The 15,607-nt window shown below is 42.2% G+C and overlaps 1 protein-coding gene across 4 annotated transcripts in view; it reads right to left on the bottom strand.

The window, feature by feature from the left end:
* GRIN2A (glutamate ionotropic receptor NMDA type subunit 2A) overlaps positions 1-15,607 on the bottom strand; it is a 432,458-nt gene that overhangs the window by 177,023 nt on the left and 239,828 nt on the right. For all 4 annotated transcript variants that reach the window (XM_025371387.1, XM_025371386.1, XM_025371388.1 and 1 more), the window contains one exon: positions 10,127-10,719. In XM_025371387.1, the coding sequence (XP_025227172.1) occupies positions 10,127-10,719 (593 nt within the window). The remainder of the gene's footprint in view (positions 1-10,126; positions 10,720-15,607) is intronic.

Genomic DNA, 15,607 nt, shown 5'->3' with positions numbered 1-15,607 from the left:
GAGGTTTTCCCCCTGCCTGAACTATCACTCCCTCATCTCTCCAGACCCCAAAAGCTCCATCGCCTCCTCATTTCTCCAGATCCAAAGTTCCATCACTCGTCATTTACTCATCTGTCCAGACCAAAGCTCTATCCCCTCCTCATCTCTCCAGACTCAAAGCTCCATCACCTCCTCACCTGTCCAGACCTAAAGCTCCATTACCTCCTCATCTGTCCAGACCTAAAGCTCCATCACCTTCTCATCTGTCCAGACTCAAAGCCTTATCACCTTCTCACCTGTCCAGACCTAAAGTTCCATCACCTCTTCATCTGTCCAGACTCAAAGCCCCATCACCTCCTCATCTGTCCAGACCTAAAGTTCCATTACCTTCTTATCTCTCCAGACCCAATGTTCCACCAACCATCACCTCCTCATCCATCCAGACCCAAAGCTTCATCACTTCCTTATCTCTCCAGAACCAAAACTTGACTTGCTATCTGAGTCATGTCTCAAGCCCAGTATAATATTCATTTCTCAAAACTCAAAGGGCTCACTGCTGGGATGATTTGCCAGGCAATTCATCATGTAATCAATTTTACTTTCAGCCAGGTGCGGTGGCTCACTCCTGTAATCCCAGCACGCTGGGAGGCTGAGGCGGGCAGATCACCTGAGGTCAGGAGATTAGGACCTGGCCAACACGGTGAAACTCCGTCTCTACAAAAATACAAAAATTAGCCAGGTGTGGTGGTGGGTGGCTGTAATCTCAGCTACTCGGGAGGCTGAGGTGGGAGAATCACTTGAACCCGGGAGGCAGAGATTGCAGTGAGCCAAGATAGCAGCATTGCACTCCAGCCTGGGTGACAGAGTGAGACTCCATCTAAAAAAATATATACATACACACACACACACACACACACACACACACACACACACACACACACATATATGTATATACTTTCTCAATGTACTGATTAAATAAAACTGCTGGTATGATTAACTCTGCAAGGACGCACCAAACCCAGATATATTCGCCATAGCCATAGATTACACATTTTTGGAAGGCTTACAGGACCTACTATGATGTTTATCATGGAACAAACACTGTGCAGATGCCCACCAGGCATCAAAACAAAATCAACATTGGGAACAGAGTTTCCATGTGGGAAGAGCACCTGGAATTTACAGCCTAACTCTTTCTCTCCAACATTCTCCTTCCCTTTGGAGGATTATTTACCAATTAATGTTAAAGTTCCTCATGGTTTAAACCCAGGCCCTCCTGAGTCATCATTCTCCCCTGTAAGACCTTGCCCAGTCGTAGGGCTTTGACTGCCATCAATAAGCTCAAATCCTGTGTATTGCATTTTCGGTTTGTACTCACTCTTCTAATTGCCCACTTGAGATTTCCACTTGAATATCTCAAAAGTATGTCTAATTTAACATGTCTAAAATTGGATGTCCCTGACTCTGTTCCCCAACATTTCTTTCCTCATTTCTTCTGTTTAGTAAAAGACACCACCATCTACTCGGCTATACAAGAGAAAAATTATTATTATAGCTCTTTTAACACCTCATATTCGTCTGTCAAGTCTTGTCAATTTTATACCCCAAATATGCATTAAGCCTGCCCATTTCTCTCTGAATCCACAGCTATTACTGTAATCCAAGTCACCACTTCCTCTTTCCTAGACCTATGCCATGGTCTCCCAATCAGCCTATGTTTCTACACATTAAAGCCTCCCAGCCCCAACATACACTCTGTCAGAAGGCACCAGAGAAATAGAGATGGGGCTTTAATTTGCTTTGTGTTTTCACAAAAAAGAGTTGCAGCAAATAATTAGCACATGTCACTAAATTACAAAATTTCAAAATGAAAACTTCTCTAGTATTCAACCCTGGAGGAAACAGATCAATGTGTCTTTTTGTTGGGCATGCTGGTTCCAAAATCCTAAGACTTACATTTGGCTTAAGGCAAATTTGAAAAATATTTGTGCTTTATGTGTGACCCCAAAGCAACCCAAACCACCTTTCCCTCAAGGTAATGGCACGGCCAACTTCTGGTCCGCCCAAGCTGCCAGCATCAGGTTTCCACCATTTGTCGAGCTATTCATCGGATGCCAACTGGAAATGATTGACTTGCATTGCAGGGCTGGCATACGGTTCTTTTGACTTCTAGCCATAAAAGGGAGGGCTGTGTTCCAGGAGAGATGCCACAAACAGAGATGATGCCGAAGAGAGGCTGTTGACTTAGTGCTCAGGCTGAACCCCCAGCAAGCTCAGCCCGCTCTCACGGGTCCACCAGGACTAGATCAAGCTGTGCCTCTAGTCCAGGGAAGGAGGAGAATTAACACCTGTAGAGTGCCAACTATATCCTAGATGCTTAACTAAGTATAATACCTGTATTTTGTGTCATCATCCTCCCTATTCTCGGAATTTTCTCTGTTTACAATCAAGGAAATGGAGGCTCAAAGAAGTTAAGGAACTCTCCCAGAATAACCCAGATAATAAGAGGGTTTTGAACACAGCACTGTCTAAATCCACATTCCACAAAGTCACATAGGCTTGGGAAATGTGCTTTGTCTTCCTCTGGATTCTCTCACCTCATATCTCTTGTTGATTTACTTTGAACTCGGTTAACCGTTTTTCACAATTCTGAGTTCAGAGTCCCAATCAGATGCACAGCAAAGGCCCACAGGACAGCTTGGCCTCTGAGGTGCCTGATCTCACTGTGAGAAGTGTTTGTTGAGCATATGGTGATCCCACAGATAAATATTTGCAAAGAGTTAATCACATTCACCTAGGGAAGTTTTAACTCTGGTCAAGCTCAGAGAATTAACTGAGCAGGCACTTTTATTGGCATTACAAAAAACCAACAGTGATCATTCTAATTATTAAATAAAAATACGTCGACCAGGTTTAGTCTCTTAATGGGTCATTAAACCAAGAATTTTTTCCTATGTTATTTTAGAAATGAAGATTTAAAGTAGTATCAATATAACTTAGACATGAATAAAATGCTTTCTCACATATATATCTTCCTTCTATTTCCCTTCCTGCGGGGGAAATAATTTACAATGTTGTTGGTTTTTAAAGCCAAAGCCTGACTTCATAAATCAAGAAGTCAATTCAAAACACATAAATGGTCAAGCCAGGTGTCATCAATGAAGGCCAAATAACTTCCCTTTAATACTAATTCATAATTCTCCTGGGATAAGACTTTTTTTGCTCCCTCATTTGTGCTATAGATCTACTCGAGCTCTGCTACTTGATTTCCAGTGCAGTAACTTATCCATCTCCTACTTCCCTAACTTAAATGGAAACCACAGAACATACAGTTGTAATTCAGTAATTAAAGACGAGAATTGAAATGCACTTCCATTGCTTGCTTTCCTAGCTTATGCAGAGCTTGCAGCATAACAAGTGTAAAGTTATAATAATAATGGTGGTGATGGCCACAATAAGAAAAAGAAAATTATAACACTGACCTGTTATTTGTAAAATGCCTACTCCATGCCAGGCACTATGCTAAATGTATATACTTTAAGATGCTACAATAAGAAGATATGTCTATCTTACTTTAGGAAAACTCCTGTTTTAATAACTTATACCTGGTTGTTATAACTTATACCTGGTAAATATATGGTAAATTCATAGTCAAGTCTGTCATACTACCTAGCCCATGAACTTCTCTTGATGCCACACTGCCCTCTTCCCAATGGCCATATTTCTCCCATGGTAATCCTTTGATAAGAGGGTTTTGGTCTGAAAAACATCCACCCTCTCCCCTCTATGATCTCCTCTTCAATAAGTATAACATGTGTCCCCTCCTTTGTGGAAGAAGAAACACATATACACATGCAGAGAGAAAGACACACACATGCACCAAAAATGCTTGTAAACATGCGCACACGTGTGTATACACATACCCATGCAGATATATGTGTGCAAAAACACTTGTAGACATACACAAACACAGCACTCACAGCACAAACTTAATGCTTTGCATTCCATAAAACCACAGGCTAAAATGTGATATGAATTTCACCTGGGTCTTCATGCTTGAACCAAGCCCCAAATAGGCATTAATGACTAGAGCTTTAAGCACCAGAGGAAATAAATAAAAGCTACCAAAAAGAAGCTTCAAAATAATCACAGAGCATTGAGTCATTCAGATCCTACTCCTCTTGTTAGGTGCTGTGCTTTAGCATAAGGACATTTTTCTTTCTCCCATACCTCCAACTTGGGAGGCTGGGCCTCTACTATGGAATATTCCACTGGCCACCAAACCTCAGAGCAAACAATAGACGAATGACAGCCCTGCCCTGCCCAATAATCACATGAAGGCCTTTTTGTGTCTCTCCAACTACAAATAATTGGTGCCTAGCATATAGAAGACATCAAATAAATTTTTTGAATGAACGAATGGTAATATCATGGGCTGTGGCATGAAGAGACACTTGCTTCACTCATAACTTCATTTTTTTTTTTGAGAGACTGAGTCTTGCTCTGTCACCCAGGCTGGAATGCAGTGACATGATCTCGGCTCACTGCAACCTCCACCTCCCAGGTTCAAGTGCTTCTTCTGCCTCAGCTTCCCAAGTAGCTGGGACTACAGGTGTGCACCACCACGTCCAGATAATGTTTGTATTTTTTTTTAGTAGAGACAGGGTTTCACACCATGTGTTGGACTGACTGGTCTCCAACTCCTGACCTCAAGTGATCTGCCTGCCTCAGCCTCTCAAAGTGCTGGGATTACAGGTGTGAGCTACCATGCCCGGCCTAATAACTTTAGATCTACAAGTTTCATCCACAGTAGTAACCATTTACAGACTGCTTTTGCATGCGCCACACACTGGTCTAAGATGCAAATGCTTTTCTTATCCCCATATTACACCTGAGGGAGCAGACGTGGAGGAGTTCAGTGACTCACCCAAAGTCCTAAGTCTAAAAAAGTACAGATCAGGTTCGAACCCACGCAGCCTGGCCCCAGTGCTCAGGCTCTTAACCATGATGCCACACTGCCTCCCACGGAGCCCTGGCCACTCATGAACTGGACAGATTCTTGTAATGGAACTGGACACAACAACTGGGATTCCACTGGCCAAACAGGTCATGGTTTACCTTCACAATTTTGGGAGTTACCTGTGACATGCTCTGTGCTTGGTGAAGGAACAGATGTTTAATAACTTTGCAGTAGCAAGGAGGAGGTTATATAACATGGCTGAGCTATTTTTGAACTTTGGAAAATGCTGACTGCTCTTTTCAAAGTGTCTTCTGTAAAATCAGGAATATTAAACATGAAGAAAATGTCCCCCTTTCCTGTACTTTTTTTTTCCCCCCTGAAACTCTATGTACAGAAACAGGTTGGTGGTAAGGTCGTGAACATATCTTCCCTTGCAAGCAGACCCTGGTACCACGCCCAGCCCATGAGCAATAAATCAATGTTTCAATATCCTAACTGCACCAGTTCTTTGCATGAGATTATAAATAAAGTCCATGATGACCACCAAGTGGCATGTCTAGCTGGCCCCATGACTTTGTTCTCAGCCAGTCAAAGCTGGATCCCAGATCCCCTCAGTAACTTACCACAAAGACATCAGGTATGACCTCATCTGAACTTCTGGAGCTATTTGCAACCTCCCTACTACATAGGAGGAATAGTGAGAGCTATTTGTTTACCAGATGCTTTGCAGAATAAGACCTTAATCCAGCTGCAAATGTAACTTTTAAGCTTGAAGTGAGGAACTCCTAACTCGAGAGTCCTGGGCTTCTATTGAACAAGCTAATAGATCTAACTCAGGCTACAGATAGGTCTGTTCTCTGCTTTCAGCAATCCAGACTGAAAAATATCTTACTATAAAAAAACCTAAATGTCCATCAAAGAGGAATTATTAAAGATGGAACATTTATACAACAGAATATCATCAATAAAATAAATGCAATTAATTATCTTCATAGAAGGATTTTGAAAACAACGTTGAGGTAAATGAAGTTCTAATACATTAGACACCATTTGTGTACGTTAGACAGAAGTATGCATTGGGAATATGGTTACACATATATGTGCATTGAAAGTACGAAAACATGATGATGAATTTGGTTTACATCCAAATCCATGTACATGTTTTCCCTTCTATGGAGAGAAGAGGACAAAACTGGGACAGGGAAACAGATATAATCAGAACTTCTACATTATCATTAGTGTTTTATTTCTTTTAAAATGTTGAAACAAACATTAACCTTTGGCATCCTTAACTTTGTTCTCTATGATGAATATTGAGTTGGGTATTTTATCAGATTCTGTAGTTTTCTGTACTATTCTTTTTTCAATATTAAAAAAAGAATTCTTATTACCTAAGTTTGTCTTTAGACAAATATCCCCCACCTTGATCAGACTGTATTGTGTTTGAGGAGAGAAATTATATCTTAATTCATCTATGTATCCCAGGGGCTAGCACAGAGTCTGTTGGTTGGAAGCAATGATAGATGGAGAATAGAAGAATATAGTACCTTGGCCGGGCGCAGTGGCTCATGCCTGTAATTCCAGCAGTTTGGGAGGCCAAGGTGGGTGGATCACCTGAGGTCACAAGTTTGAGACCAGCCTGGCCAACATGGTGAAACCTCATCTCTACTGAAAATACAAAAATTAGCCAGATGTGGTCGTGTGTGCTTGTAGTTCCAGCTACTTAGGAGGCAGGGTGGGAGAATTGCTTAATCCAGGAGGAGGAGTTTGTAGTGAGCCACTGCCACTGCCCTCCAGTCTGGGAGACAGAGTGAGACTCTGTCTCAAAAACAAAACAAAACATATATATATATATATACACACACATATATATGTGTATACACACACACACACACAAACACAAACCCCTTAATCCTTTTTTTTTTTAATGCCTTCTTTGGGCTTTCTCCAGCTCCCTGTCAAGGGCAGCCTGGCAGGTTTCCACTGTTCCCTGGGGTGGGCATCAGGGACTGTGGGAGAGTATGGGAAGGAGAGACTACTTATGCATTATCCAAACTTACACACTGGGTGGACACCACCAACCCTGCATGCATGGAGAGATGTTTCATTAAACACCAAGCACTGGATGGCGACTTACCACACTTGATGCACTGCTTCTCTGGGACTGAAATACCATTTACAAAATTGCTGCATTTAAAGGCATAACTTCGGGAAATAGCGCAACAGCATTTCACAGCAGCAGAAAAATTCCATTCTTTTTTAAAAAAGAATAGAATCCAGGGTGGTCACTGGAAAGGGATCTAAATGTCTTACCAATTATCCTTCTAGAATTCCTTTTCCTGTATATATTATATTTCAATATAATATATATTGCCGTAAAATTGAGTTATGTTTCCATCAAAATTATACATTTCTGAATATTCCAGCTGCAGGGCACATCTTATTATGGGAGTGAGAATTCATTAGCCTCGCTTATGTCTTTGGGCTGGCAGCAATCCTGCCTCTGTAAGAGACTCCCATGTCTCACGCTGATTTATCTGAGTTCCTTCCTGATATCTGGACAATTATTTTAAACGCTGAAAGTGGCAGTGTAGAAACAGGATTACTAAAGAGAGTAAAAAAGGACAGAGGACAGAGAAATGTCAAAGGAGCATGATTTCTCAATTCAAGGTTCTTTTTTTTTTCAGATTTACGTTAATTGTAAAGAAGTATATTCTGTCTACTTCAACACACACACACACACACACACACACACACACACACACACACACACACACACCCCTCCAGCCACAGTTCAGAGATAGTCTCTGAACTGTAGCAGATTCAAAGTCCTAAAACCTTCCACAAATATTTCAGAGTGACATAGTACCCTGCTGGCAATAAACCAACGTGGTTTGTTGACTGTAATTCCTTTTTTTAATTATTTTTTTTTGAAATGGAATCTCACTCTGTCACCCAGGATGAAGTGCAGTGGCGCGATCTCAGCTCACTGCAACCTCTGCCTCTCGCTCTTGGGTTCAAGTGATTCTCCTGCCTCAGCCTCCTGAGTAGCTGGGATCACAGGCATGCTCCACCACCATCTGGCTAACATTTGTATTTTTAGTATAGACAGGGTTTCACCATGTTGGCCAGGCTGATCTTGAACTCCTGGCCTCCAGTGATCTACCCACCTTGGCCTCCCAAAGTGCTAGGATTACAGGCATGAGCTACCACACCCAGCCTGCTGACTACAATTTCTGATGACCAAAAACTTCATTGATCGCTCTGGAAGTTATTTAATATTACTAGGTGGTAAATACTGTGCTAAACAGTACTTTTCATGCAGTACCTCAATGAATACAACAATCTCTAGAACATTGGTTCTCAAAGCACAGCCCCTAGACCACGAACATCAGCATCACCCCAAAACTTGAAAGAAATTGCAAATTCTTGGGGCTCACACCAGATTTTCTATTACATTAGAAACTCTGAGATTGAGGTCCAGTAATTTGTGTCTTAACAAGTCCTCCCAGAGATTCTGATGCCTGCTGAGGCCTGAGAACAGCTACCTAGAAATTAGGTGCTATTATCATCACTTTGCAATAAACACCTGAGGCCCAGAAAAGTAAAATGATTGTGCAAGTGATATAGAAAGTGGACAAGACAAGCTTTGAACCCAGACAAGTCTAACTCCAGAGTTGAGGCCCTTAATCAGAGCTCTACAACGCTCATTATCTGAGGAATAAAGCATGAATTAAATCTGTGAACATCAGGCAGAACCATGCAAAATGGGGATAGGAGGGATCATTCTAAATCTCAACAGCTTAACCATAATGATGGGCCACAAGGAACAATGACACTTTTTAGAAACCTAAAATTTAACTTAAATGTTCGCCAAGATGGGAGTAAATAAATTATGATACATTCATATAATGGAATAGAATGCAGTTCTGCGAGTAACGTTTGCCAAGATTTCCAATGACCTACAAAAGTACTTAGAATATAAGAAGGGAAAAAAATCAAATGCAAAATCAAACAGAGACCAGGAGCACTAGTGTGGAAAGTTTCCCCAAAGCATAACATGTTGGTGAGGACGTGGGAAACCGGGTGGTTTCACAAACTGTTGGTGTGACTATAAATTGGTGTTGTTACTTTGCAGGACAATTTGGCAATAGATGCCTCCATTTAAAAATGCACATGAATTAGGACCCAAAAATCCTGTATCTTAGAATCAACCCTAGAAAAAAACTTGCACATGTGCATAGACATGTATAAAGATGATCACTGCTGTTTAGCTTCTAATAGGAAAATAATCTGACAAAATCCCTAAATTAAATGTTTATAACACAAATGATGAATCCTTGAGGTGATGAAAACCCCATTTACCCTGATGTGATTATCAAACATTGTATGCCTCTACCAAAATACTTCACTTATCCTATAAATAAACACATTTTTGTATTGTGAGTTGGGGCGGGAGGTGGGGATGACTAATAGGGTAAAAAAAAAAAAAATAGAAAGAATGAATAAGACCTGCTATATGATAGCATAATTGGGTGACTATAGTCAATAATAAATTACTTGTATATTTTAACATAACTTAAAGAATATAATTGAATTGTTTGTAACTGAAAGGCTAAATGCTTAGGGGATGGACACCCCATTCTCCATGGTGTGCTTATTTCACACTGCACGCCTGTGGCAAAACATCTCATGTACCCCATAAATATATACACCTACTATGTACCCACAAAATTTTTTTAAATAAAAGAAAATTAACTCCTAAATTTCTATCATTATGCAGATCAGATAACTAAATCATGACACCACGATACCATATTGAAGAATGTGATGTGGGCTCTGAAGTTAGACTTGTCTGGGTTCAAATGTTTATGAGTTACAAAAAATATAGATACACTTGAGATATAGCTATAGACAGACAGACAGATCGATCGATCCCAGGTGTAAGTTTCCAAGATATATTGTTGAGTAGAAAAAAAAGGTAAGTTGTAGGAAACAAAGTTTGATGCGACTCATCTTACAAAGGAGATGAGAGAAAGAGAGGAGAGCAAAATAAAAATCCCATAAGTAAACACACAACATCATGCATTTTCAGTGCATATTTCCAACAATGAGTATGTAAGTGAGCAAACAATGACAACAGCAAAACTCTCATCACTCTTTGGGAGACAACAAGCCCTTTCTTACGGGTGCAAGGTGTGCATCGGGATCTCTGGTCTCTCCATCTGCCCGTAGCAGCTGGCCTTGGCCTCGGGGATGTAGGAGAACTTCTCCAGCATAGAAGATGCAGCAGTGGTTAGGATGCCAATGCCGTCCCTCACTCTCGCCTCCAGGGTGTAGTCCCAGTCATCGTAGGAGACGGAAATAAGTCCCGATGGAAACTCTTTGGGGATGAGCTCCGTGTTCCCAGAGACCAAGCTGGGGACAATCCAGAAGAAATCATACCCGGTGAGGCCAAGGGAACGCGCCTCACTCAGAATGAGGACAGCCTCGTCTTTGGAACAGTAGAGCAAGATGACAGAAGAGTGGATCTTCTTCAACTGGACTTGTGTCTTTGCATCCTCAAAGGAAGTGTCCAGTGTGATCACATTCTGCATGTCCCAGCCCACAAAGCTGTTGTCCACCGTGGTCTTGACGAAGCTGATGAAGTCCCTGTAGCCAGGGAAGATGGTGGTCACCAGGGAGAAGACATGCCAGTCATAATCCTGCATGATCTTCAGCATGACCGTGGCTTGCTGCTGGATGGATGCTCCAAACTGGAAGAAGGTAGACGTCGGATCCTGCCAGTGAAAAGAAAGTAAAACAAAGGATGAGGCAGGAGGTGGTTTATACAGAAGCACGAAACTGCATCCTAGAAGTAAGGAAAGTAAATCACACATCAATCATTTGCAGATATTCCTGAGCATCTACTATATGCCAGACTCCAGAACAGATCCTGCAAATACAGAGAGGAAAGAAGCCGCTGTACTCAGGAGCTTATAGCCAGGTCCTGGAAGGATGTCTGTTATTATTGTTTGTTTATCATCTATTCTTCTTATTTTCCTCTAGTTCATCCTGCCCCCTCCTCCTTTGAGTCTATATGGTTCTAACAGAACAAACTCTATCTGACCCCCACCCCGGCTCATGACTGGAAAAATCAAGCCACGGATACAAAACAGCATCAACAAAGACAGACAGTTTTCTAACGATATATTTGCAGCCCCTAGAGTCTACCAAGTCTGAAGTCATTTCTCCTGGACCCCTTGGTTACAGAAACCAGTACGTTTCTATGTTCATGTAAGCAGTTTGAGTAGGGTTTCTGTCACTTGAACGTACAGCTCCCACGTAATACAGTATCATAAATACCATGTGGACATCTACCTTTTCAATCAACAAACATTTATTGAACACCTTATTAAGCGTTCTTAATAAGAATTAAGTGGAAGACAACTTCCATGAACTAAGGGCTAAAAGATGCATATGAAGTGCTGAAGGAACATCCAGGTGAGGAAGAGGAGAAGTGCATGGATGTTACAGTCAGAGGAATCCCAAGGATGCACTACAACTATTTCAGAAGCTGTAGATGAATACATCATGGCGCCCAAAGGAAGGGTACGATATGATGTTGAAGAGCTTGGCAGAAACCCCAGTACACAGGGCCTGAGGAGCTATGTCCAGAGAGTTAGACTCTATTCAGAGGATAAGGGAGAGTCGCTGAATGTTCTCACCCTAGAAAGTGGCATGGTAACTTATGTTGTGTTAAAGGGCCTCTATTAGCCCTAACATCTCCACCAATCTACGATCATGAGAACAAATTTCCATTTAGAAAAGGCAGGTGATGCATACAGTGGTACAATATACAAGCTGCCTTCATACCCCCTAACTCGTCAAATCCCCACAGTGATCCTACAAAGCTGGTATTGTTGGCAGGGAAAATGAGGCTCAAAACGGTCACACGGCAAGTAGGCATCCGTACCTCGGTGCCATGACTCTACATCCTGCCCCCTTTCTGACACTCAACCACAGCCTTCCTGGGATCACTGAAGATCTGTATGGAACAGATGCTTAAATCACATTGTTGACTTGTGGACATGGTGCAAAAATGCCAACTAAACAGAACAGAAAGTATGCCTCTGTGTTGGAGCAAAACAGGATTTGACAAGTGCTCAGACGTATTTCCTTCAGGTAACTGAAAAAATTATCAAAGGGTCCTCATCATATTACAGTCATGTTTTTATTTTGCATTCTGTATTTACCATGTGTATTGAACACAATCTCAACAGGGTAACTTATGGGGATTCCACTGCAAGAGTGTGTATGTGTGTGTGTGTGTGTGTGTGTGTGTGTGTGAAGGGTGGATGTTCCATTCACGTTTTTCAGAACAATACTTTGTAGCTGTGCATGTCAATTCTTTCAACAAGCTTACATCGCTTTCCCTGTGGGTGCTCACTAAAAGTTTTATCAGAACGGGCCAAAAGCTATAGTTCTTCGAAATACTGCTCTTTTCTGAAATGCATGGGTTTGGGGGATAATTTGAGTGAAGTGTGGCCTGAAGGCAGAGAAAAGAAACAAGAATAAACGTCTTCTGGGCCCCTTCCAACATTACAGTTCTATGAATTTTACCTAATTAAATCAATTAAAGTGGGTAATAGATTTAAAGACTTTGGATAATTATTGTTTTCCCTACAGTAGCTTTTACAGAAATCTAATATTCTTGAATTGATTAACCATTTTAAATCACATCTCAACAAGACTGTGAGCTCCTCAAGGGCAGAGATTTTTGTCGTTTTCATCTTTATGTCCCCAGAACCTGGCAGAAGTCTTGGCACAACCATAAATGGATGACAAGGGAATGAATATGTGAATGAAGCCTAAGAGGAATGTCCTTGGTTAAGACCAGAAATGGAAAGAAGGAGAATTCAGTAACTGAGATTGTATTTTGTGTGGATTCTGAATATTGTGACCAAAACAAAATGAAACTTTCAACATCATCACCTACACCTTCCTACCCTGAGGAATTACCCAACCATCCAATACCCACCTATATCTCAATGTGTCATTTGTTGATAAAGAGGAGAATATAGAAGACCTATAAACCTCAGCAGTTGTCCAAAGAACTTCATTAAATGTCAAAATAGGGCAACAACATAAAGAAACCACCAACAGAAGGCAACACAGAAGTAGAGTCTAAAGGCAATTATATTCACCAACCTCACACGCTGTGAGACGCCTCTTGGGATGGGGCAAAAATGTTCTAAATTACCAAAGAAATGTGATAACTCCCATGGAAATGATGCCTCAAAGGAAGCCAGTCACCAGAGCTACCTTCTGACTGCAAAAGGCAGTGGATCGGCATCTTGCACTGAGTACACAAGGAACAGAGAAAGCTCTTAACAGGACACACCTTAAAGGCACCACTGGAACCCAACAAAAAGGGTCTATGAGACAATTCCTTGGGAAGATTGGTATTGGTGGAGAGGTGAAGGTCAGACATGCCAGATGGTGATGGAATGTGGGATCCTCCAACACCCTTGCTCTATGTACTCTGAGCTAGACATGACCAGGGTATCCATGCAAAGGTTTGTGCACAGAGTAGAGCTGTAAGCACACGCATCTTATCTGGTTCTCCACACGTAGAGGAGGGCATGGCTGCACTGTGAACTTCCTCAGGAGAAAGATAATTATAGGGACAGCAGTTAATCGGCCCAGAGCCAGCTCGGCACAGGCCATCTGTGAAAGAGTATGTGCAAAAACCCTTGCTTTGTGCTGTACCCACTCCCTGTCATGCCAAATTTCAGCCCAAGCTGAATCTCTCCCATTACTCACTATGCTGATCCCCATTCGCAGCCTCTCCCCAGAATGGAGAATACTAGAACCTCTGGGGTCAGACTACCCAGCTCCAATCCTCATTATGTGGCTTTGGGTAGGGGGGGATAAAACCACTCAGCCTTTCTAAGTCTCAGTTTTCTCACCTATAAAATGGGTGTGGCTATGGTGATAATGACCATAGTAAAACATGCTAGAAATACTTAGTCTATGAGAGTCACATTGCTCCTTACTTTCTAGGTACTATCTCATTTAATGCCACCCCCAACCACCTTACTAAGTTGGCACTAGTAGTATGCCCATTTTACAAATGAAAAAAGACCCAGAAATAGGCTGATTTTTCAGGTAGAAAATCATACAGGTAGAAATCAGGTTTGCCTGCCCTCAGGGTCTCCAGCTTTTTATCTCTGCACTCTGCTGTTGCCAATAATGGTGCTTTCTCATTGAGTTGTAGGGATTAAATGATTCCCTTGTAGCAAAGCACCCAGTGTAGTGCCCATCACGTATGAAGTACTCAGCAAATATTTCACATCAGGAGATTATGCTATCTTTTCCAAGAGGTAATCCACACTCTGGACTTGGAGCATCTCAACAACTCAACCTGTTCAGAGCTGCCTCGTTGAAACTCTTAAAGCATCCCTTTAACCATGCCACTGCCCTACTCTGTAGTCACCAATAGCTCCCAGAGGCCTGCCATGTTAAGTTTAGACTCCCTAGCCTACCCGTCTATGTGTATCAGCTTTATAGTTGAAATATCATGAGCTGTAGGGTCTATTGAACCTGAGTTCAAGTCCTGCTTTTGAGGGACTGTGGCTAACCTAGCCAGCCCTGTGGCTTTGGGAAAGTGCTTAATCTTTCTGGGTCTGAGTCTCTTTCCCTATAAGACAGGAATAATGACCCCTCCATCGCTTGGGGCTGCTGTGAGAATGGGATGAAATGGTAGAAGTGGGAGACTCATCTATCCATGCCTGACTTTGACAGTTTGGGTACTTGTCTCCACATCCTTGGTCCTACAGATCACACAGACATCGTCAGAAACCTAAGAGGGTCCTCATCCTATTTCAGGAACTGGTCTCTCCAGGTCCACTGACATGCTAGTTTCAAATCCCCACCACCCCATGCAAACCAGCTCATTTATTCTGAGCCCAAGGAGCCTGCATAATGCAAAGAAAAAACTGCCTTTCCGTACAGCAATGAATCCATGCTGGATTGGAGAGAAACCATCCCTAATGTCCTTCCTGGGCATCATGCAGTTACCCTGTACCACTCTCATTTCTACTGGCATCTTAAACTTCAACCCAAAAACCACCGTGGACCAAAAGCATCATCTACCCCTCGGAGGGACAGAAGCAAGGGCCTATTTGCAAAATATAATAGCATAGCAAAACAATGAAGAGGCTCACATTTAGCTTTGGGATTTTCTAAGGTGATTTTATGGACTGGTAGGACATGATGGGGAATCTGGCCACACTCCCAGGGCCTGGCGTCCAATACGCCAAATCGCCTGAAGCCCCTGAACGTCCTTTCCACTCCCTGCCTTGATGGTAGAGGCCACCTCTCCTGCACTTACCTCCTCCTGCCACGGCTCAGCCTGTACTTTTCGGATTCTACATATCAGCCTCTGACCACCTCTGGCACTCAGCTTCCTTAGAATGTGCAGCCAGGGGAGAGGAACAGATTTCATACACCCACTTTGATTTTGAAGCAAAAGCACTTCTCTCCCCATGCTCACTGCTCTGCGGAAGACAGAACAAACTGTTTTAAACACAGAGCGAGGGAGGCAGAAGGGTGTGGGATTCTGGGTGTCTGCTCTAAACTCTGTGTTTTAGTCCCATCATAACTGAGGTCTCATTCAATCAGGTC

This window comes from Theropithecus gelada, chromosome 20 (genome assembly GCF_003255815.1).
Source record: "Theropithecus gelada isolate Dixy chromosome 20, Tgel_1.0, whole genome shotgun sequence".
NCBI classification, from domain to species: Eukaryota; Metazoa; Chordata; class Mammalia; order Primates; family Cercopithecidae; genus Theropithecus; species Theropithecus gelada.
This window is presented reverse-complemented; position numbering and strand designations above follow the sequence as displayed.